The following is a 24,663-nucleotide window of genomic DNA, read 5'->3' on the forward strand; positions in this document are numbered from 1 at the left end:
AGTATAGTGTTGAGTGCCTCCAGGGGTGGAAATTAAACAGCCTTCATGGGCAACCTGTGCCAAGGTTTGACCATCCTCATATACTCCATTACTGCAACTTTTAACCATCACCTTTCAAACTGTGCTGTGTGCTGCTAAGGAGAGACCTGTCAATTAAGTATCTGAAAACAGCAATTAAATTCCCCCATTAGACTGCTTTTCTCCAGGTGGTACAAAACCCAGCTTCTTCAACTTCCTGTTTTATTTAATCTTCTCAAGCACCTTGTCTGTCTTGAAGTCTCAATTTGTTGCAGTTCCCAGCTTTATAGTTGCGGAGCCCAAAACAAACATAAGAAAACGTATCAAACATTCTCCATCCTCCATTGCTTACTGCCATAATAACCTGTGTTTGAAAATGTTAATTTTAGTCCTTAAGTCAAATGACATGATCAGTTTTAAGGTAGTTTGCTGCCTCTTCTAAAAAGCTGAAGTGGTACTACAACCTTGTGGAAGGTGGGTATGGATCTTGGAATTTAGAAATGGTACCTTAGAATGTTTTGTAAACGTTTTGAATCTTTTTTCCAATTGTTTTAGCAGTTAATAAGGAGGAATATTTGAGTTGATGAGATGGGGGCAAACTTCTGGAGTATTTTTTTGTTTTCTCATTCATTTAAAAATTTGTACAGTCTTTTTTTTCTATTTGCATCTTCCTGTACCTTCTGAGTAGCACCAGCAGTTAAGAACTTCTCAATTTGATGGTCATATGAAGCAGAAGTATATGACTTTCTAAGTATTTTCCAAAGATATGACTCTAGATATGTACATATACTTTAAATGTGCTTTTATTTGGAATCTTAAATCTTGTTTCAGAGAACAACAGTGACTGGTCAAAGGCTGAAGCAATTTGGACTAAAATGCAAGAAGAAAATGTTGTTCCTCGTGAGAAAACACTAACCTTGCTGGCTGCTATATTTGAGAAAAATGGTCAGGTTGTCCCATTTGAGGTACCTAAGGTAATCTGACTTTACCTGTGGTAGCTAACAGTGCTTCTGAATGTATACTTTTTCAATGAAAAATACTAACAAATAGCATTATAGCAATTTAAATAAGCTTTTTGTTTTAAAGGCTAGACAAGAAGAAACAAGAAGCCCAATCTCTTCTACTTCGGAAGAACGAAAAATAAGGATGCTTTGCAAGAAAAATAATGTAAAAGGTAAACTGAAACCTGCCACTGCCCCTCCCCAGTGCTAAGCTTCAGATTTCTGTTAACTACAGAGCAAGAGATGCTTGCTGCTGCTTTCTGTTGGTTTGCTAGTGTGTTACAAAAGTTACACAATAAGCTTACTTAGCAATGTTCTGCTTGGAAAGTTGATGAGAGAAGCAAATGCTAAACTGTTTAAAGTGTCATTTGAAATACTGACTTTAAATGCATGTTTCAAAGTCAGTCTTCAGTGAAGTAGGTGATTTTCAAGTTTTGGAAGTATTGCTGGTCTGTAGTTTATACTGTTAGTTTAACACCATTTTCTAGACTTTAAATTCAATCTGTTAAACATAAGTAACTATGCACAGGGTCAATGCTGAAAATATCCTTTCACCATTGTAGGCGCCTATGTGGTTCCCAATAAATCTAGCTGTTTGGCTGCAAGTTTTATGGCAAAGACATGAGTAGCATAGAGAGAAGGATTATTTAAACAGATTTAACAAAGAAAATATTTAGATGAGATTAAATTAGACAAGTCTGGACTATGGGTATTAGCACTGGAGCAGGCTCGCCTTGAATACAGTGTGCAACTTTGGGCTCCACGTTATGAAAAGGATGTTAAAGTACGTGAAAGCATCCAGCGGAGGGCAGCAGGGCTGGTAAAAGGGTGGAAGGCCTGTCCTGTGAGGAGAAACTGAGGACACTGGGGCTGTCTGGTCTAGGGAAAAGGAGGTTGAGGGGCGATCTCGCTGCTCTCTGTGGCTTCTCGATGCAGGGAAGCACAGAGGGAGGTGCCAGGCTCTGCTCGTGGGAACTGATGGCAGGATGCATGGGAACAGCATGGAGCTGGGCTGGGGAGGGTCAGACTGGGCACGAGGAGAAAATTATTTACTATGAGGGTATCAGACACTGGGACAGGCTTTCTAGTGAGGTGCTTGATGCCCCATGCCTGTCATGAGGCATTTGGATAATGCCCTTGTTAATATGCCCTAAGTTTGTTAGCCCTGAAGAGGCTAGGCAAGAGGACTTCAAACTTTGTAGGTCCCTTCCAACTGAACTGTTCTTTTTTACTGCTGCCTTCCTTTCTGGCTTTTATCTGTTAGTCTGTTTTCTTTCTGTTAATGTTGCAAAGCGATCTGTGTTCGTCTGAAGGGAGGTATGTCTCCTAGTATCTTTAAATTCTTTGCAATTAAAGTAGTCCATATTTTTCCCTAAAATTAGCTAACTTCTCCACCTGATCTTCCTCCTACAAAGACAGACGGTACTAAAAACATGTGGTTATTTGGGTTGTAATAAATATAAACAAAAGATCAAAATCAGTGTCCCCACAGCTCACTATTTCCAGCCCCCTGGGCGTGTGGCTGTCACCCAACAAATAAAATGGCCTCATTGAGAGATCACTTCAAATCTTCTGCTGTGAGAAATAAATAGTTTTTCTGCAGAAAATTCTCTGCCTCAGATAAAAACAGAATTAACTTGTGCTTGGGTATTTGCCTTTGTGTATAGAAAGGAGGAGTGTACTGCAGTACAATTCCTCTGGCTCAGTCTATGCTTAGTTTAAATAATTGGAAATCCATTCTTATTCATCTCATCCCAAAACACTGTCACAGAGTCAGAATTAGCATAACTGGGTCATAATTGATCCATTTCTAGCATCTGCCAAGGTGCAGATCATTTTAATATTCTTGAAATCTTTTTCTTTGCCTATGTTACCATAAATAACTAGATCTCACTTGAGAGATCATAAACATAAAATTAAATGGGTTAAAATAATTAAGTTTGCTGAGTTAGGAGGATTTATAAATACAAGGTGCCTTGTTTTCTTCTCTGGGTGTTATCAATGTATTTTACAAGTTGGACTCACAGATTAAGCTTTGAGTTTAAAAGCAGAATCTGTTAGTCATTGACAGTTACCTTCTGTTGTTAGTAAAATGACCCTATAGAAAGAAGTACGGAGTCCCAGGTGCACGGATTAGAAGTCTGAACTCTGCATGTTCTGTAGGTAGGGGGTACAGTCGTGGGTGTTGTGGTAGACATAACATTAACATGCTTTAAGGAAATTCTTCATGGTGGTAAATTTTTGTAATCAAAAGACAGAAAAACAGAAATACTTTTAATTGAGCAATAAACAAAACCAATGGAATGCATTTTATACGTATTTCATAGAAAAGTGTCCAGTGTCTTTGATAACACAAATGAGCAAGCAGAGAGCTGGTGGAAATTAAATATAGCTTGGACTTCGGAGGGACACTAGTTTAATATAAAATTATAAACTGTAACTGCTACTAGTCTGTGGTGACACTTGATACTGAATTTACGAATAAGTTACTCCTGCGTATTCTTTTATTCAGAGCAGCAGTGTTTAAGAGGAGGTGGTCTACAGCTATTGGAAATTAGGGGAAACAGACAAATTTGGGGAAACGGTTTCTTTTCGTCTTAAACTAAGTTGTCACTTTTGTATAACAGTATAATGTAGTTTTGATATAAATATAATAGGGCAGAATAAAGTTTTTTATCAACGCATTTCTGATAGGAAAAAGATCAACTTAATCGAGTTATGTAACTAATTTCATGAATTTATCAGCTCTGACAAGGGGGTGTTTTGAAAATCTGTTCTCTGAAGTGCTTGATTTATGCGAAGTCACAGTTGAGTTTTTATCCCGATTCTGCAGTGTGAGAGCTTGACTCAAGTGGATCATGTTACACATAGCCCAAACAGTTGCGATTCCTGAAACAAATTTGACTGTCTTGAGAACTGAGACTTTCTTGGCAAGTTGTCACTAACAGATCTTTCTACTTGAAATAGCTTGTGTAACACTGTCTGGTTCTGAAACCAAGAACTTTGTCTCCTGAATGCTAATATACTTGGGTAATTTTAGATAGCAGCTGAAGAATCAATAAACTGATAACATCTGATCAGGTACATGAATCTCCGTTTGAGACTCCTTTAGGTATACTTTAACCATGCTGCTTGCATGGATGCAAAATAGAGTTAAGAAAATAGTCTAATCTGAATAGGATAATCATTCTGAGGTTGGGATTGACATATACAGCAAAACATTTTGCAACAGGAAAACAAAACTGACACTAAGATTTTTTTTTTTCATTGAACTAGTCATTACAGAAAGATTTAAGTATATTTCCTTGTAGAAACAGATCTTAAGCATCCTGGACCAAGATTATTGATGATAACATATGCTTGACATTATATCCACTGGTGGTAAAGTCCACTTCTGTGCCCACCTAGTGGAAAGGAGTATTCAAACCTGGAGTGAAATCTTAGTTCTGTCTGAAAACAGTAGGAGTCTTCAAACATACGGATTTTTTTGTTTTGTTTGTTTTAAAAAATAAAATTTAAATACGCTTTTACTGTTGGAAGGAACAAACATATCACCAGTTGGTTACATTTTTCTAAATGAAAAGTGGCACTTGTGATAGATTGTACCAGTGAGAGAGTTTTTGTTACCACTGAATGTGATGACAAGTCTACCAGTACCGCACATTTCAGAAAAGCAGAAAAAAGGTGTCTTTCCTGCTGGTTTTAGGTGTGAGCACTCCTTTGCCATTTGTGGTATTTGGCATCTGAGCAGGCAGGAACATTCAGCACATTGCAGCAGGCCAAGTGTTAACCTCAGACCAATAAGTGAGCATGGAGGGAGGATTCCCAGGCTGTTTCTGTGACATTCTGTTGTTGTTTTATGGTCCTTTGGTTGACAATGCAATCACTGTTGTAGTGTCAGACATCAATCATATTCTTTCTCCACCTCTCTCGTATCTCTGTCTCATACATTGAATTCACAAACGTGGAAGTGGACTTAATGGTTAAGAACACTACAATAAAAATTATCTCAGTTCATGTATGTTTAATGTAGCTCAGTGTCCAAAGTAGATTATGGGTGGCAATGTTAATTCTAATATAAACTCAGTGCGAGTGTGTGTGTGTTGCAAGTAATTATTTTATGCATGGTCACTTCTGTGCCTGCATTTCACCAAGTTTTTATATTTATGTTTTGGTTGAAGAAGTTTAAGACCAACAGTTTAACACCAACTGTTGTAAGGCTTTTGTAGTATTATTTCTGAAAAGTTGTTTAAAAGGTAATTGTGGCTTAGTTTTAAATTAGCAAAGGGATTTTTTTTTATGTTTTATTTTTTTTAAGTTTCCTTGAACGAAACATACAATCACAGTTTTAGATGCAAAAGATGATTTCTGGTTCTTAACATGTTAGACAGCAGTCTGAGCTGCAACACAGCTACCTAGGCTGTATGTTTATAGCTGCATAATTTTGTTTCAGAAAAATAAATGACTGAAAAGTGTGCTTATCATTTTTTTTCCTTTTTGGTAACATCTTTTCATACACTGACAGTTATTGTGAATGCATGAAATAAAACTGTTAATCAGTCAAACAAATGCAGCGTAGTTTACTTGTTAAATATCTGTATATTTGTAAATTGTATGTTTTGTATAAATCTTGTCGTAGCCAAATAATTTGATCTCCCCATATTGGAATCACTTCCTATATTATTTGTTGAATGCTGTTGTGATCATGCACCAGATACTGTAACTATATACCCCAGCATTAGGTGTTGCTTTAAATAATCTTGAGTCTTCCCCTTCTATTGGTATTTAAGCAACAGCTATATATAGAAAACTAGTAGTAGCAAACTTTTTGTTCTCTGGAGGCTTGTGTCAGTTGATTGTTGTGTACAAGCAGTTTTGAACAAGCTGTGACCAGCAGCTTTGGTCTCAAAGATGTAAGAGGATGAAATGACTTCAGATGGACCTTTTCAATGAAAAGATGACTTTTTATGACCAACAGTATTATAACATGACACTTTGTTTGGGCTCTTTGTCTTCTTTAGAGGCCTACGATTTTTTCCTGCAAACACAAGAGAAGGACTATCAGTATCGTACGTATGTCGCCCTTATAAAAGCATTGTTATCCCAGGATTCTTTTGAAGAAGCCATCCAAGTGAAACACATGTAAGGTTTTTCTGCATTTGGGGGATTTTATTTTATTTTATTTTTTTTTTTTTTTCTGATTTGGGGTTTTTGGTTTTGGTTTTGCTGTTTTTTTTATTTACTTTTTTGTTGTTCTTTAAATACTTTGTGGATCATTTTCAACTAAGTACTTAAATTTCAATGGGAAAACAATTCACCTGACTGGTAATTAGGAGTTATGGTAAGAAATACACCAGTGCTTCATATGACAGTCTGCCATATATTAAAAAATGTGGTGGAGAGACAGTGTGTATTGCTAATAACTCATTTCAACTAACTGTATCAACAATTGCACTTGGCATCAGAACTGCAAGTCTGCCCTTCTGGCAGTCTGCCTTTTCCCCTTTAGAGCAATATCCAAACAGACAAGATTCCTTCACTGAACTGCCCCTTAGCCTTCTCAATCCCCATCCCTGCTGGTACCCTACCCTATCCACACTCTGGCAGCTGGCTGCCTGCCAAATGCAAAATGGTACATTTGACTGTTATGCCAGTGGCTAGGAGATGACCATAAACCTTAGATCCAACTGTTACACTTCTGAAATAAATCCAACCTGCTGTCATACATTATTAGAGTCATCAGTATTGAATTAACCTTCAGTGAGTTGTGTGGCGCACCACTTGCTTTAAGTATTGCCTGTAATGTGCATTCTGGCCAGATTATAGACTTCAAATTAAGTGTTACTATTCATCAAGCTAGAGTTAAGAAGAACAAAAATTCAGGTAATTTAAGTCATTTCATTTCTACAGCTAAAACGAGAGTGGTGGCTGTCTTCATTGTGTTCTGACTGAATACAGTGGATTAGAAAGTGGCTGTGGGTAACTTAGGTGCTGCATAGTCTAATCATTTTTAGAGTTAACTTAGTTTATTATCTTAATGATTATCTTTACAAGTATGTAGATCAGTGAAATGTTTTCTGTTGAAAAATGGTTAAGTTCCAAGTTCAGAAGCACAAGCAACACTTTTCCAACTTGGTGTCAGTAACTGAGCTTTGTTAAAAGGAATGTTTGTGCTTGATGAATAGAAAGCTTATATCAAGGAAAAACTTGAACTGCTCATCAAATTCTGCTCCTTGAAATGAGAATAACTGATAAATGTTTGTAAATAAAAGATGGAAAGGGCATGTTTGAAAGTACAAATTATGGTGAAAAAGTTTAGCTACTTGGTTAAATATTTAGAGAAAATCTTTATGTGTAGAAAGAGATATAGAAAGATTCTTCAAGGAAGAATTTTGAAACTTTTCACTGAAGACTTGTGCATGTACTGACTGCCTCCCTGCTCCACAGCTCAAACATGCTTGTAAGGAAGATGCGCAGAATATTGCATGTTACAAGCAGTAATTTGCAGATCGGAAGAGGAGAGAGAATGTGGTGGTTTGTTCCTGGTGCTGGTGATTCAGAAATCCTGCTTTAGATAATAAGTGTTTTAGAATGTAAAATGCAGGAAAGAAAAGAACAAAAAAAATGTTAAAGACTAAAGAAGTTTGAAATGTGTTTTTAGGGACAAAGCCTCTGAATCTCGAGATGTTTGGAAAAAAAGAAAATAGGATTTAATAAGAGGTTCTGGTCCAAGCCAACCATAGTAATAACCACCGTGCTTTTCAGAACTCATACTCAATCATGTAGCATAGAAATGCCAAATAATGACATTCTAAGAAGCCCATAACAGCTCACTGTTACATCAAGACAGAAAATGCTTACTATTACCAGTGTTTATAGTGTTTATCTGTGTATCTTTTTTCTAATAACAAAATCATGCTTACATTAAGCATTTTCAAAAGTCTGTAAGCTTTAAATTATTCACTGAAGTAGAGGAAGCGATTTTGTGTGTACACATGGTTGAAGAATAGCAAATCTATTTCGCACACATTTCTGCATGCTTGACAATTTTACCAACCTCATATTACAGAGAGATTATTCCTACAAAGCCTAAATGTGTGCAGTGGCCTGAAACTTGTGCAACTCCCAATATTTTCATAAAATACATGAAAGCTACCTTAATTTGTATAAGCTAACATCTTTTTCTTTTTACTCTGCTCAAAGCCAAACTTGAAATTTAAATAATATGTAGAGAGCTTTAGTATAGGCAACAAAATAAGTAATTTCTCTGTTTAAAAGGGTTAGATTATTTTAAAACTTCCTTACTGTCATCAGAAGTGAGAAACTTTGAGAAAGTGGTAGAAGGAAATTGAACTCCCAGTCTGCGTTTGGAAACAAACAAAAACCACAAAAAACAAACAGAAGGTTACTGATCTGTAGGTCAACCCAAGTCTAGTTGCTTTGGCATCCTAGCACTGTTTTGAGGAATATTTACTGCATTTAGTTCAAGTTTTAAGTAGAAATATAGGAGTATGGGAATGATGGATTAGTTCTGTAATAGTAGCTAACATCTATTTAATCACACTAAAGATTGGAAGATTGGAGAAAGTAAATCCTTTGTTATATGTAATTTACAGTCTCATGCATGAATTGTTGACTTAAGGGCTTTGACAGATGGGACAAAGGGAAAAAAAAAAAAAAAAAGAAAAGGCGGAACTGAGCAGTGGGTGCTTAGGCAGGGATTAAGAGGATTGGTTGGGAGAGTAAGAAAATCCTGAGTCCAGTGACTGCATTTGTGAGCCCGGGAGGCTGAAAGTGACTGAGAGGATAGTCATATTGTGTACTATGTGAAGGATTTTCTTGGGATTGAGGGGAATAATTTAGCAATGACCCTGCTTACCTCCCAATCCGCTCAGCCTGTAAGTTCAAGTAGGTAGGCTGCTCAGTTGTTTGCCACAAGATGATCAGTGAGGTTTATCTTGATTGCTGATATGGTAAATGGCGATGCCCCCCTTTTCTGTGTAGAGATTTTGTAATCTAGAAATGAACATTTGTAAAGTTATCCATGTGTATTAAAAATGTGGCTATATGGCATTGAGGAATGGGAACATTTTGTTCGCATCAATGTGAAGGCTGGTTGGTCTCTCTTGCCTAATTTCCAAAGTGTTAGAAAAGCTTTAGCAATGTTCCTAAAGTAAAGATCCTCTTTACTATAGGTATGTGATGTGTAGTATTGTCGGAGATAAAGAATTGATAAGCCAAACACAATTTTAACATAGCTAAGGCAGCAAACGTAGTATGTTCACTTTAAAAAACTGTATACATCTAGATGACAGAAATTTGAAAATTAATCAACCAAATGATATGGTGTTAGTTCATAATATGCTTTAGTTTATGTTTAAAATATACAGTGCTGAAAATAAATGTTTCATTTTTATTGCTGAAAGAATAGTTTTACATTTTATAATTATGGTGACTATTGAAAAAAGAAGAAAAAGTATCCAGCTTAGGATACAACAGAACAATGCAGGGCATGCAGTTATTTTAGTCATCTAATATGTCAGCATTCAAGAATCTGAACCGATTGTTTAAAAAAAATCTTGTACTTTGTTTCTTTTGTTGCTCACTTCCAACTTTGTCATCTGTCAGAATGCAAAAAAAAATTATCCTTCTATAACCATTGACAGGATAACACAAAAGCTGTCTCCAGGTCGATATTTTGCAGCAATATTTTTAACATACGAACAGTAGTTTTTATAATTTCACCTTGGTGCTCAACCATTTATTATCGTATCAGAAGCATGTCAGTAATTCCTTTCTAAATGTCTGCTTCTTTTAGTGCTGAGACCCACATCAAGGGCTTCACACTGAACAGTGCTGCCAGCAGCCTCCTCATCATATCGCAAGTTAGGCGGGATTATTTGAAAGGTATGTCACAATGCTTGACCTTTACGTCACATTAATGCCTCTGCAGATTTTTCTTGTAACGCCCTTCGAATACTTGGATAAAGGAGTCCATTTAGCAAATTACCTGCTTATCAAGAGCCTTTTGTGGTAGCTGAGAGACGTAAATTACTGTACATGCATTTATAATACAGCTTGAATATGAATGTACTTGTCATTTGACCACTTAGTCCAGTTTCCATTCCATTTAACACAAGATGGGTTTTCTTAAGATGAATCACAGCTCTTCAGACATGCAAAATTTGTGCTCCAGAACGAGAGAAAGTACAGGCTTTCAAGTGCGTTAAAATTCACAGCACAAGTCATTTTGCTTTGGAAATTAACATACTTTAGAGCATCTGAAACAATTCCCAGCAGTTGTTTCTTGCATATTGTGGTGGTTGTGTGAGATACCAGATGAGTTAAATTGACTGTTAAATGTGCATGATTGTGCACTAAATGATTATAATATTGATTTAAAAACTTAATCAAATACTTTTTAATAGTTCTCAATACCAACAGTAACAAATATTCGGTTTGTCTTTCTTTTTAATGTAACAATCACAATAGAAAAGAAAATGGTGGCTGAAGAGTATTTGAGGGCACACAAGAAGATGGTGGATAAAGTTCATGGTTGTGTTACTTTACTTCTTGGCATTAGCTGTTCTGCAGCCTAGAGCATTCAGCTCTACTGCATTAGATTGTACTTATTCAGTTGTTCTGTAGAACTTGTGTGAGAAGAAAACTCTGCAGGCACATAGCTTTACATGCAGTGCTTTTACCCCTTTGCAAGTGGATGTACGGTGTTGATACACATTGCCAACGATATCTTTAAGCATTAAAGTGGCTACATATGAAAATAAGTATTGCACTGAACTGGGTTTCACTTTCATACCAGAGGGCATAGCAGAAAATCCATTTTTGATTCTGCCATCTGTTTATTTTCTTCCATTCCACTTCGTGTAGTTGTAGTAGCCCATACACATGTAATAGTAACTACATGAAAGATGAGCATTTAGATGCCTCTTCTCACTTGTACTCTTTCTGGCAGCTGATAAACTTCTCTTCTTTCAAATTCCTTCCCCCTTCAGTCTTACATCACTGCTGGGTGTCATCGACTGAAGCATTTGCAGTTAATGCAATTGCTTCTCTTCTGTGTTGGCAAGTCTTTCCTTTTTTGCAGTTTTCAAATCCTTCACCTTAACTTTCTGTTTGACACTATTCTAGCAAACTTTCTGCTTTTGCCGCTGTCCAGTATGCCACTAAGTTTTGTTAGTTCTAATTCTAAACATTACATTCACAAATCTTCTTCAGAACATCACTGATATTCCTGTATTATGACAGTCTTTCTTTAACTATGCATTTTCTTTTTAGCAAGCAACCTAGATAATTTGCCACCTCAACTGAAAATGTTACCTTTTGTACAATAAAAAGTTTCTTGAGAAACTGTTGGGTTGCATGATTTTGCACCATTATATTTTCCTTGATTTTGTGCATTGAACAAGCTTTCTTTTGGTAATTTAATTGAATACTTAGTATTGATCCTTGCTTCTCTTTTTCTAAATGAAGCCTTGAAAATGCAAGCCACTAAATGTTTCAGTTACATTGGTCATTTTCTGAGACTCAAATTTTAGTCTTGTAATCTTAATTAGTAAGATTAACTATTAAACCTGCATCTTGTGACAGCAGACATAACTCGTGAGCTTTCACTATTGTAAAACTTATTTTATTGGTTGCTTAGATAGCTATTGACATCATTCTTTGCTATTTAATGTGGTACAGGTGTAAAAACACTAATTATGTAGCTCCCTAAGTAGCCTTGAAAGAGCTGTAATATCTTATAGCAAGAACTCTGTTTAAACAAACAAACCAGAAAGTTTTTTTTAAGAGTCAAAAGTTCAATTTTATGGTACAGAATTTGCAGAACTTAGAGTAAAGCCTTTTAAAAGATAAACAGTGGGTTTTCACAAGCAAAGTTAGCTTCTTTTAAGTATTGAAAAATCAAGGGATTAAATTATGAATTCAGATTAGTAGTAATATATGTGCTTTTGCAAAGGAAAAGGGGTACCAGCAGAATTACCTAATATGCTAATAAAACAGTTCCTTGCAGTAGTGCTGCATGCATGCAACTTCCAAGCCTTTCTCTTTCCTTGTTTTTTGAGAAGGCTAATTACGCTACATGCTAAAGGGAGGTCCACACCTAAAGCCAGGGTAAAATTTTAACTTCACATGTGTGTTAAGATTGCTTTTAGATTTCAGGAATTCCACCCCAATGTATTACTCGTTTTTTCCCCTAAACAAGAAGGAAAGAAAGAAAAACAAAACAACAGGGCAGAAGGGAAGTTGGCTGTGAAGGAAAGTTAGGCACACAGGATGTTTTTTCTTCCTCTCTTGTGAAAGGTAATATTTGGTTTCTGCAGTACCTGCATATTGAATCAGAATGCTAATACTGTAGAGTTCATGTGGTGGGTGTATATTATGTTAGAAGTGTTATCCCTTGGTATGATAATTATTATCTGTGATTAATCCTGCCTGTGCTGGTAAGGGCTAAGAGGTTTTTACCAGAGGGGCATGTCTTTCTCTGTATGTTTACTCGTGTATAATATAAATCAACAAGAATTCTGGTTAGAAAAATGAGAGCGACTGTTACAGATGCACAGAAGACTGATTTGGGGTATTTTTAGCATGTGACTCCTGTTGTTTCAGGAGTTTTTAAGGTAACTGTCCAGTTTGGAGTTTTTTTGTTCTTCTGTGGACACTCATATTAAGTACTTATATTTAAAATTAAATGTTGGTAAACGAAGTTTTGGTGCACACTTGAAATACTAGACTTAAGCAGTTTTGGTAATAAATTGCATCTTAAACAAACTCTTGGTTCTTAAGTGTGCCATGTTTTTCGTTTCCAGTAAAGAAAAATTCATTATAGTTTGTTTGGAGAAAAAACAAGCTTAAAACATTACAACTTCATGATCACAAGGGAGGGCACTTGTGACATAGCTGCTTTCCCTGAGCTGGATACTCAAATGGGATAATTTGATGTTAAACTTACTCTAATACTTTCTGTTACTGAGCACATTTTAAAGCATTGTATCCTAAATTGCCATTGAAAGTTTTGTATATACATGTATGTTGGTTATTATTTCCTATATCAATTTTGGGGCATAACTTCAGCACGAGAATGATTTTCGATACATGTTTTTATAAAGGTAAGGTTAATGACCCTAGCAGTGTGGTTGTCTTCTCAACTAAAATCTCAATTCCTTTTTCATTGTTTCTTCACCTTTATTAGATGCCTTAGCTGCTTTCCAAGGAATGCTTGACAGTGGCTTGTTGCCTACTAGACCAGCAGTTATTGTACTTGCTGAGGCTTTGGCAGTGAAAGGAGACATGAAGAACTTAAAAGCATTTGGAAACATGATAGAAGACATCACAAAATCGATTGATTTATCTCCCTCACTAATTGCCAATGCCATTGCATTGGCTCATGCTAAGAAGTAAGTATTCCTATGACTTCTAAACTTTTATACAAAGTGGTGGGAAATCATTAACATTATCCACTTCATTCTGTTTCCATTCTTAGTGTCCTAGATGTTAAAATGCAGGGCAAGGTGAGAACTGTGCTGGTCAGTCCTGTTCTGGTCTCATTTTACAAATACATTTGGGGTTTGTAATTCATTTAATGAAATACAGGGATAGCTGTGAAGCATTTGGGAGAGCTTAAGGCTTTCTCTGTTGGTGTACTTAGCTTTGATACTTCTGTTGAAACATATTACACGTCTCATAAAGTGTTCTTGGTGTGAGATCAAAAGCTCTACAAGTTCCGAATGTCAAATACAACTAATTAATCAATATAAACTTAAAAATCTTGGAATTTAGCACACATATTATGCATATACTGTTGGTTTGGAAACAAAATCTATTACTTGTTCCAGTAACTGAAATGATAACGTATGATTGTGTTTACCCTCAAAATGCGAAAGTCAGGTATGTATCTGTGAGGTGGTTTTATACTTTTTGTCAGTATTAAAAAATTGGGAAAAAGTTTTTCCTATGCTGCTTTAGGCCACAGTTTCCATCATGATAATTATCCCCACGCGTTGATTATCCTTTCATTCAAATGTTTAATTCAGCATCATGTTCTGCCTAGCCTTTTTTAATTGATATGTTGGTACTTTGCTAGTTTATCCTTTGCATAAAGCTGCGTGGGGGAAGCACTTCTTCACATACTGTGAACTTCGCAAATGCAGTTTGCAGGAATCATTCTTTAGGAATCCTACGTACTCTGCTGTTTTCTTTCAAGACAGTTTCATCAGGTAGAGCTCCTCTGTGTAACTCAGCAGGATAGCTGTGTAACTGTGTAGTACGTAACAGATACTTGATCGCCTTGGGCATGCCAGACCGGAGCTAGTAGTTACTGGAACAGTTACTGGGTAGTAGTGTCTGCAACAGCAAGATGATTTAAACTGAAGGATTTAAATTCAAAATGCAAGCCAGTTCCAGTAGCGAGCTCACTATATTTTCAGCCACTGAAAAACAAGGAAGGACTGTAAATATTGTAAATATAAATGACCCTGTAAATATTTAGGTCCAAGTGGTCCTTGTCAGAGGATTCTAGTGAATTGGCTTTTGCCTATTTCTATGCCATGAAAGGGTTGCAGAGTCATGACGTGTTCATAAATGTGAATCAGGTTGACTGCAAGAATAGATAAGTAAATCACTGTATACCGACACAGGTTAAGCAAGCAGCATCAACTTTTCTTCTGCCATACCAAAATTAGCTTAGCTTACCTGTATGAGAAGACTTAGCGGTAGCATAAATAATACACACCTCTATTCTTAAACGTCTTGCAAGTTGTACCTTGCAAACTGTGATAAAGAGTATAGATTTACATGTACTTCAAATAGCTGTTCACTTACTGGTAGATTTGTATTTCTAATAGTTTTCAAAACATTTTTATAGCTTTTAAATGTGTTTCATCTAAAAACATTAATCATGCTCTGATTTTTTTTTAAATTAAATTTGTTATTAGAGTGGACTGATCAGAGGAGATGTCATCTGAACTTTTTAGAACACTAGCAGTAGACTTTTCACTTGAATGAATACTTTGTGTTATTTTATTATCATTTGCTATACTTAAGCCTGAAGATGAAAGAGTTTAGGAAAAGGTATTGGCCAAATGACACTTAGTATCTTTTTATTTTTTGCTTCCAAAAAGGCAGGGAAGAGTTGGCTAAATAATTAATTGAATAGCATAAAGAAATACTTGAGTTGTCTGCATTAATTATTAAGATACCTTCCGTTACTGTTTTGATTTTTACTTTCTGGGTTTGCAGAACACTTCCTTGAAGCAGCTAGCCAGAATTCTGTTTAGTGAAGGAAGAAAAATGTGTGAAAATTACTTACGTGTCCTGAAGGTCAAAGATCATTCAGAAATTTGGCTTACAGGTTAATTTATTAATTCAGTCATAAATAGTTTCACTTTTAAAATATCTGTTCTCAACTGTTCTTGGGAAGTATAACATTAATGTAGGAAGTAAAAATTTAAATATAATGCTTCTTTAGGTTTAGAAATATTGATTTCTGAAACTAAGCCAGTTCAATATTTTTTCCTAGCAATGACCTTGATGCTGCAGTGGAATACCTTGAGCCTCTGCTTATCTCTGGTGCACAGAATCCTGATCAACCTGTCAAAAATATTTCCTTTTTGTTAAGAAAGGTGTCTGAGGAAGGATTAGAGCCAGCTTTGGAAAAATGTAAGTTAATTGCAGTTGTATTTAAATATTCTGACTAGACAGAGGTGTTACAGAAGAGCTGTTACATGTAAAACCTGCCCAGTCAGCATAAATCATGCCAGTAAAGTTTACAAAAGTGCCTTTTCAATCAAAGGTTTTCCTTATTTCCTTTCCTTTTTCCTAATATTTTCTATCATTTGCAGTTGGCGTGATGGCAGAACGACTGGCCAATCAGTTCGGAATTTACAGACCTGTCACAGATCTTTTCCTTCAATATGTCAGTGCAGGCAGAGTGGATGATGCCAGATCTCTACTACAGGTAATGACATAACAAGAGAGGTACAGAAATGCATAGATCTCTTCAAGGGTAAACTGACAAATTATGGAAAAGAGGTGTTGTACAGCATAGGCTAATGCTAGTTTGCTTTTGAATTCTAGCACAAATATCAATATGAGTTAGATTATTAGCATTAGACTACTATCTGATGGTACAAAATAGTAGGAGTGGGTGCCAAAGTTAGAAAGCTTTTGTCTTCCAACAGTCTGAAGGAAATGAAGACACGTTGCATGAATTTTCTATCCAAAGCCAATATTTTCATAGTTTTTCATATATTTTCAAGTTTCCTGTTAGACAGCATTGCTTCTTGCAGACCATCTCCTCACATAATTTTCGCTGTGCTGTAAACCTTAATACATCTCTCGTAGCTATACAGTTCACAAAATAGAAGTGGGCAGTATTTGCTTTTTGTAGCCACGGTATTTCACTTTTTTTTCTTTTTTTTTTTTTTTTTTTTTTTTAACTTTATCTAAGCTGTATTCAGTGTTTGTTAAGAAATGAATTCACCTACTGTTCACTTGAATATCACAGATGCATTAAAAGACAAATGCTGGTCTCTCAGCCACAGTATCAGCTAAGTTAACGATCTTCAAGGTGTATGACGTGACTGCTCACAATGTTTTTGCAGAGCTAGACACAGACCATGCTGGAGGCAGAATAAGCTGCAGCTGGTGAGTGCTGGTGTCTCCATCAGGTCAGGCAGCCTCCTCCCTGCAGGCAGCAGTCAAGCAGCCATGCGATCCTGCCAGCCTGCTTGGGGCATGTAGGCTCCCTGCCTCAAACTGGGGCCTGTTACCAGCTCCTGGTAGTGAATATGACTCGATTACCAGTTGCTGAGTTTTCTAATCTGTTACAGAAACGCTTGTGTTTCACATATACCAGAAGCTTTATGATATCCCAAGACTTTTGTTTTGGGGAAAAAAAAAAAATGCATGCTAACAAGTGTGTTCAGTGACTTCGGCTCTAGAGTCAGATGTATTTTGTATATTTCTTCTCTGGAATATTTTTAATAGTTTTGCCGAACTGTTCATCTGAGTGTTATTTTAAAAGGAGACAATGATTTTAATATAAAATCCTATTTTTTTTATAGCATGAAACATGAAAATGTGAAAAATTCTTGCTAACTTATTCTTGCTTTTTCTCTTTGATTAGGAAATTGAAATCCGTTATAATATCCTGCCTTTGTGAAAATAGTGTCCTTTGCATTTTTAAGTAAAAGCTGCATGTTCTCAAAAACAAAACCAACAAAAAACAATGAACAATTTCCATTCTTAGTTTCGTAAAACTTTTTATTACAACAGTGTACAACTGTTGGAATTAAGTTCACAGCTCTATAGCATAGTTGAAATAATGTTGTGTACAACATCTCAGAGGAGAATTTTTATATGTTTCATGTTAAGTGGGCATTCACATGTAAGTTTGAGTTAAAACTTTGTAAGACAGTTTTTCCTATAGCATATATGAAATAAAATTTGTGTTAACATTCTTGAATGTTATTGTGGATCAAATATTCTACTAATAGGTAACCAGAAGATGGTAATAATCAAAGTCTACTCTTAGCTTTTCTATTAAAAAGTGGATAGTAAACCACAATCTAAATAAACAATTTCTCTTGTAATAATCTAAAATACTGGTAATACAGACAGCAAATCTTTGCATTCAAAAATATAACTCAGAGTCCGTATAAACTTCCAAGAAACAACATAATCTTTTTTTTTTTTCTTTTTACTCTCTGGAGGGAGTTTTGTATTTTTTGATGAAAGTCAAGCGTTTGATACTTTGGCATGAAAGGGGGCTGAGGAAAACCTTTTTGTGACTAGACTGTGTCTTTCCTCTTACTATACTGATAGTAGGTGAGAATGTCTAAAATTAACATACAATGTTGCAAGTTTTTTCCATGAATGCTTTGCCCCTATTTATGAAGATTTTGTCAGAGCACTAGCAGTACATGGATGCGAATACTTTTTTTGTCCGTTTCCCTTACTGAATGAAGCTTCACACCTTTTTACCTGGATCTTAAAGAGCTTGTCAAAAATACTACACATTCATAATGGAACAAAGCAAGATTTGTCATTTGCAGATGTCTAAAATACTAATTGAATGTGGTAAATTAATTGTACGTGTATGTCTATATGCACAGTACCTGTCTGCCTGTGCATTCTGGTACCAATAAAATATCTTGCAGCTTATAAAAAGCACTGTGTACTATTAGAAATGTTAAGACTGGTACCTCTGAGGTGCATAAATGAAAATACTGTCTTGTATGTTTTATTTTGCCCTCATCTAAAGTAAGATAGATTTTTGATTTATCTGTTCTGTCTCAAACTTTTTTTTAAGTTAAGCTTCTCTCTCTCTCTCCCTCAAACACTGTCTATTGCAGTGAAAGCCTTTTATAAAATAGAGAGATTGAAATCAGTCCTTTGTATGCATAAGTGTAGGTAATTATACTTTAAAGAGAACTTGCTTTGTACATTTTAATTTTTATAAAGAAACGAGCAGTTATCTCCCTGACACCTTATTAAATGTATAATTAACCTTATGATCCCTAGCTCACTTGTGAATGCTTGGCAGTATAATTGGAGAGGAATAGTGTTTCTCTTTTTCATTCTTTTGCAGTCCTAAACCTCGTTTTTGTGGTGTGTTGAAGTATTAGTTTAATTCTTTCCCCTTTTGTTTTAAACAAACTTTATACCTACCATTTTAAAAACAATGTTAGCCAAAATGGTGCACAAAATATACTTGTTTCGTGTGTTGTTTTTTTTTTAAACTCATGGTCAATTATTTACCTTTCAGATAGTTAATATGTATTAAAATATTTTAAAAGTCTATAATTGGAAATTTTCACCTTAGTCGTTTTGTTTTTTGCTAATCTGGTCACAACAGCTGCATTAACTACTTCTTTTTCTTTAGAGGTGTGGTGGATTAGTTGAGGAGAAGAGAACTTTTCTGAATTTCATGGGTAAAGCAGCAACTAAACCTGGACAGGTACAATATTTTTTCATGCTTATCATTGTATATGTAGCATATACATATGTAGTATATACTAGTTAATCATCCTTTGAAATGTTTTGGATCTTGAACTTCACAGTTGACAGCTTTATCAGGTTTCTCAGGGTGGGGAAGAAAGGTTAATTCGCAGAGCTAGTCCCATTTAAAAGAACAGCTTATTTTATGAGGCATAATAGAAAGGAGAATGTAATTAATATTTTTTCTATTATTTCAGTAATTTCCTTTATTTTTGATGTTGTAGTTTATATGCTACAAATATTATGCTTTAAATTTTTATCACTTCACTATCTAGTTTCATATCGCAACCTGAACATATTTATTTTGTTGTCTGCATTGTATGAATACAAATGCAGTGAGAACCTCAGCCCTTCTAGAATGATAAAAGGTGCCTATGTTTACATTAAAAGACTCATCTTGTATTACTTGCTATACTGTTTTGGGCATGTATTGAGTTTGAGCATCTGTTTAGATTACTGGCTTTGTGCTCAATTGCTTTAATTCCAACTACTCTGATTTATGTGCCTGTCCTACTCCTGTCCTTCCCTCTTCTCCTTGTCCCCCTTCTTCTCCCTCAGGTTCCTCAAAGTAATAAACGAAACAAAACAAACAAACAAAAAAGGCAAAAACACACACACATTGATTTCTCTTCCATAGAGGGGTAGCATCAGGAGACAGTTAATACAAAAACTAGAATAAATGCTTCTCAAATGAAGGAAAATGCACTTTTTTTTTATTTTGCAGAAGTTGCCATTAGATACTCATGGATTAAAAATTCTACTGTAAAAGTGACAATGATAAATACCATCTTTTGGTGTGTGTGAAAGAAATTTAAAAACTTGGAAATTTCTAGCTTTTAGAGCTGAAATTTTAATAACAGAATTTTCTAGTGTGTGATAAAGATGTTAGTAACTTCTGTACACTTTCTTTAAATTCAAGACTTGAGTTTTTGAAACTGGAGTCAGAGGTTGAGGGAGGGAGACTCCAATTTTAAGCGCATTAGTCAGTGATCTGACTACTTTGAAGCACTGATCATAGCTACCACTGACCTCTAGGTCATTGAAGGCTGCCAAGTAGTTTGAATTCTTCTTCAATTTGGTTGAAATCCTGACATTCTCATTAATATATGGATTGCTTCCTTCAAAAAAGAAACTATTGTATAGTCTCCTTGAATATGGGATTTTAGTCCCTTATTGTGTTCATTTTATTGCCTACCTGATTTCTTTGGCTATTTCTTATTCACATCAGAATTTGGGCAAGAAATATTGTCTTCATTCAGTTGAACAGTCCATTTCTTGTAATCAGTAGTTTGTTTCACTTAAAAGATCTGAAATAATTGTTTGAACTTTATTGATTTTATTTGAAGTTAATGTTCTTTTTTGTCTGTGCTTTAAATCTCATAGGCAAAGAAGATTGAGACACTTCTAGAACTGATTCCTGATCACCTAGATATGGAAACTGCATACCGTTACCTCCTAAAATGTTACGGTAATTTACTCTTCTTAGACTTTTTTTTTATTTAAAAAAAAATCTTTCAGTGTTCTTAAAGGTCATGGAAACCTTTAGAATAGCAGGATCTACACTGTGCAAGTTGTCACTTTTATTTGGTTTATTTGTGTGGGTTTTTTTGGCTTTGTTTTGTTTACGTTCACTGGATCTGTGTATGGTCCTAGGTGTTAGATTGGAAAAGCAGCTAACAGACCTAAGCCTTGAATCCTTGACAAAGGGAACTGTATTAGTTTAAAAGATACTATTACAAAGAGGCTAAGTATGGGCTTCATGGAATGAAAAAGAATCTCTCCTAACCCATGGAGAGAAACATTGTAGAAATGAATGGCTCTTAAAATGAATGTAGCTTTTTTTCTGAAACATATAATACATATCTTCATTTTGTATGTGTGTGTTTCAAAATCATAATTAATTCGTTCTATCAGTAGTTTGCAGGGTTCTTACCGTTACTATTGTGGATTCTTTATACTTGTTTTTATTTAGCGGAAGTTGCTTTATTTAGATTTAGCTAAATAGTTGATTTGAAGTGCTAATCAGTTTCTATTGTTGAAGTCAAAGGGAAACAGCTCTAAAAATCAAGTTGCTTATTTAAATACATCTCTTTACAACACTCAATCATGAAAAATGAGGACATATAGCCCCCTCAGCACTTGTTTAGTTGAAAGGTTGCCCTTGAGTCCTTTGTGTTGTGTATTCTAATATGATCCTCCAGTTTTATTACAGGGAGGAAATATAATCCTCTTCACACTTGTAATACAAGTAAAATGATATAATGACAGAAGCCCTTGTGTTCCAATCTATCACAGAGGAGATAAATAGGAATATTTAAATAAAATACTTCAAAAATAAATCTGAAGTATGGAGTTAAAGACATACAGACTTCAGTATATTTGAATCAACCTGTGAAAGTTTTCACGATGTAGTATCTACCTTACAAGTTCACTTGCTTAGTAATGTTCAAAACAGCAGTCACTGGCAAAATCCTTTAGCTCCATGGTTTCATTCACAGTATGATAGGTTTTCTGACATGTTTTTATATAAAAAATAAAACAAAAACTTATATCACCAACACTGGACTTGCCACCTTACAACATCACTGGCTCTTCACTGGCTGTTTGCTGTTGTTACCTCAGTAAAAATTGCATAAGCGAACTGATTCAGCATCTTTAATGTTCTGTCCAGCGACATCATCATACAACGATTATATAAAGAGATTGCACAGAGACTTGCTCGATGATATCTAAAACAGTGGTTAGAGTATTTAACATGGGAAGCTACATAGTAAATGAAGAGATGGTTGCTGTAGTTTCTTTAGGCAGACATAGAGCTGGTTCATAGCAAGTTCTAGAGGAAGCATTCCCTACCATGTACAGTATGTACAGACTTGTACATTTTAATAGCAATGTAGCTATCTCTTCCCCTCACCCCTCATCTTCCTTATCTGATGTTTCCTGTGGTGGCGTGTTTAGTTTCATTTGTCAGTTTGAGATCAACAGTGAAGTATAACTTCACTTCAGGTAACTAGAAGGATGTGCTTTTGTTGTATTCTATCTTAAATAAATGGAAAGTTCATAGTTTCTGTTGGATTTCTAATAAAGCATTGCTTCTTGCAGTTTCTGCAGTAGCCTCCCACATTCAAAAAGTAGCTCAGCCACTTGCCAGATGTGAGTGGGAAGCTTTCTTATGAGAAAGGGATCCAAGCTATCAATTTCTGCATAATTTAAACTCAATTTCTTTAAGAACCATTGTTTTTGTAGCCTATATGGTTGTGAAGATGACATTCCAAAAGTGAAAAAGAAAGAAGCTGAGACAGCATCCCATATTGCAGATGTTTGAGCTTTCCCAAGCAAAAAAAAAAATGATACAGTGGCTTTCTTCTTGTTCACAAGATGCTAGGAACTGTACTGCTTCTAGGACCCTGAAGACAATGGGGAAAAATTGTTGGGGGTCATTTCAGTTTCATCCTGATGCTGCTCAAGCAAGGGTCTGAGCAGTAGAAAAGTGCATGGTTAAGTGTAATGGAAAAGGTTAAGCAGTGGAGAAGGAAGAATAGAACAAGACTGCTCTGTTTTTCCCTTCTGCTTCAGAGTAAGGAGAACGATATTCCGCTCTTCTATAGCTAGAAGTGAACAGGGCTTTAGATAAATAAAGAATGGGTTTGTTAGAACCCATCGTGATGGTGTCATTTATGGAATATCCAGCAAAATGTAACTGGATACCTTTGCAGTTAACGTTTGTAATAGTGTTAGTGGGTCAGCAAAAAATTTCTCCTGCTCTTTAGGATGAAACTAATTTCTGTTATGGTCTAAAATAAGCATCTGACCTTTGTTTTGTTTGTTCCTTTAGGTTACACATTTGACATAGCCAACACCTATAACCAGAATAGTATTTTGTCATTACTTAATGAAATTCTGTTCAAGAGTTCTCACAAGCTGAACATCTGTGGCTTTCGGTTTAGCTTTTGTTTGTATTTTGCATCATTTGCCTCAGAAAGAGGCATATAACTTTGCATCTCATATCTTGGAGTGGTGTTCTCATTGTGCAAGCAGCTCTGTCCCTAGTGGTCCCAGAATATTCTCAAAGGAAATGATCATCCAAGCCTCAAATGAAAGGGAAAGCTGGAATGGCTGGAAGTTCTCTTCTCTTCTGGTGTGAACTGTCAGTAGGATATGAAGAATATCCAGAACATGTAGAATTACAGAATCACAGAATGGTTTGGGTTGGAAGGGACCTTAAAGACCACCCAGTTCCAACCACCATGTCATGGCAGGAACACCTCTCACCACACCAGGCTGCCCAAAGCCCTATCCAGCCTGGCCTTGAACACCTCCAGGGATGAATGGAGCATCCACAGCTTTTCAATGTCTGATCTATGTCTCCTCTCTTTTAGTTTAAAGCCATTACCCGTTGTCCTGTCACTACGCTCCCTGACAAAGAGTCCCTCCCCAGCTGTGCTGTAGGCCCCTTTAGGTACTGGAAGGCCGCTGTAGAATCTCCCTGGAAGCCTTCTCTTCTCCAGCCTGAACAATCCCAACTCCCTCAGCCTGTCTGCCTGTGGCCCCCCTCTGGGCTTGTTCTAATACTTACCTGTCCTTTTTGTGCTGGAGCCCCAGAGCTGAACGCAGGGCTCCAGGTGGGGTCTCACAAGAGCAGAGTAGAGGTGGAGAACCCCTTCCCTCACCCTGCTGGCCACGCTGCTTTTGCTGCAGCCCAGGATATGGTTGGCTTTCTGGGCTGCAAGTACACATTGCTGGCTTGTGTTGAGCTTCTCAATATTATTACAGAATATTGTATACTAAAATATTTAATATGCCTTGGGAAGTGAAAGGGAATGAGTAATGTCATGGAAACAGATGAAACAAGGAGCATTTAACTATTGGGGATTTTGTTTTTGATTTTTATTTTTATTTTTCTCAGAATTAGATGGGGATGTTGCATCCGTAAAGGCTGTGTATGAGAAATCAAAAGAAAAGAATATACAGCTTCATGACTTATCCCTGAAATCTTTAGCAGTTTTTCTGAAGAAAGCAGGAGAGCCGGTCCCTTTCACTGAACCCCCTGTGAGTATTACCTAATTAAGAAATAGATCTGCGGAATTGTGTATGTTTGTTAATAAAACAAATTGCATGAATAATTACACAGGGATTAAATCTCTGCAGAAGCTCCTCAAAGGAGGCCATGTAGGAAGTACAGAGTGTTGTAGGAACTATAGTAATCCTGCATTGGATTTGACTTGGGGAAATAAAACTCTTGGGACTTACTGTGTTTAAATTACACAACCCTTATCAGGCACTCATCTACAGGTGTATGTTTATCAAATGTCCTTGGGGCATTTAAGTGCTTGAACTTTAAAAGGCTTACAGAAAGTGTGTTTTGTTAACAGTTAATGGGTTTTAGTTTTTGTTAATTACTAGCTTTATATCTAATACAAGTTGCTATTTTGCTATGACGGGATTTTAGAACTGCAGGAATTATTTTTCTAGCTTTACTTCTAGTTGCCTTGCCAAAAGATACATGCAACTGTGCAAATGTATCTTATTTGAGGGTGACAGGTGGCATGACACTACATCTGTCAAGACTGCAAATACTTCTTTCACATCATTCCTTTGACTAATAGTCTACTAGTATCATTTCAGC

The 24,663-nt window shown here is 36.0% G+C and overlaps 1 protein-coding gene across 2 annotated transcripts in view; it reads left to right on the forward strand.

Annotated features, from left to right (window-relative positions):
• Window positions 1-24,663, forward strand: part of LRPPRC (leucine rich pentatricopeptide repeat containing) — a 90,871-nt gene that overhangs the window by 65,358 nt on the left and 850 nt on the right. For both annotated transcript variants that reach the window (XM_082757211.1, XM_082757210.1), the window contains exons 28-37: window positions 850-992; window positions 1,105-1,192; window positions 6,041-6,161; window positions 9,838-9,926; window positions 13,231-13,435; window positions 15,556-15,695; window positions 15,878-15,993; window positions 18,922-18,996; window positions 20,421-20,505; window positions 23,944-24,086. In XM_082757211.1, coding sequence (XP_082613337.1) covers window positions 850-992; window positions 1,105-1,192; window positions 6,041-6,161; window positions 9,838-9,926; window positions 13,231-13,435; window positions 15,556-15,695; window positions 15,878-15,993; window positions 18,922-18,996; window positions 20,421-20,505; window positions 23,944-24,086 — 1,205 coding nt within the window. The remainder of the gene's footprint in view (window positions 1-849; window positions 993-1,104; window positions 1,193-6,040; window positions 6,162-9,837; window positions 9,927-13,230; window positions 13,436-15,555; window positions 15,696-15,877; window positions 15,994-18,921; window positions 18,997-20,420; window positions 20,506-23,943; window positions 24,087-24,663) is intronic.

This window comes from Aythya marila, assembly GCF_965140915.1.
Source record: "Aythya marila genome assembly, chromosome: 3".
NCBI classification, from domain to species: domain Eukaryota; kingdom Metazoa; phylum Chordata; class Aves; order Anseriformes; family Anatidae; genus Aythya; species Aythya marila.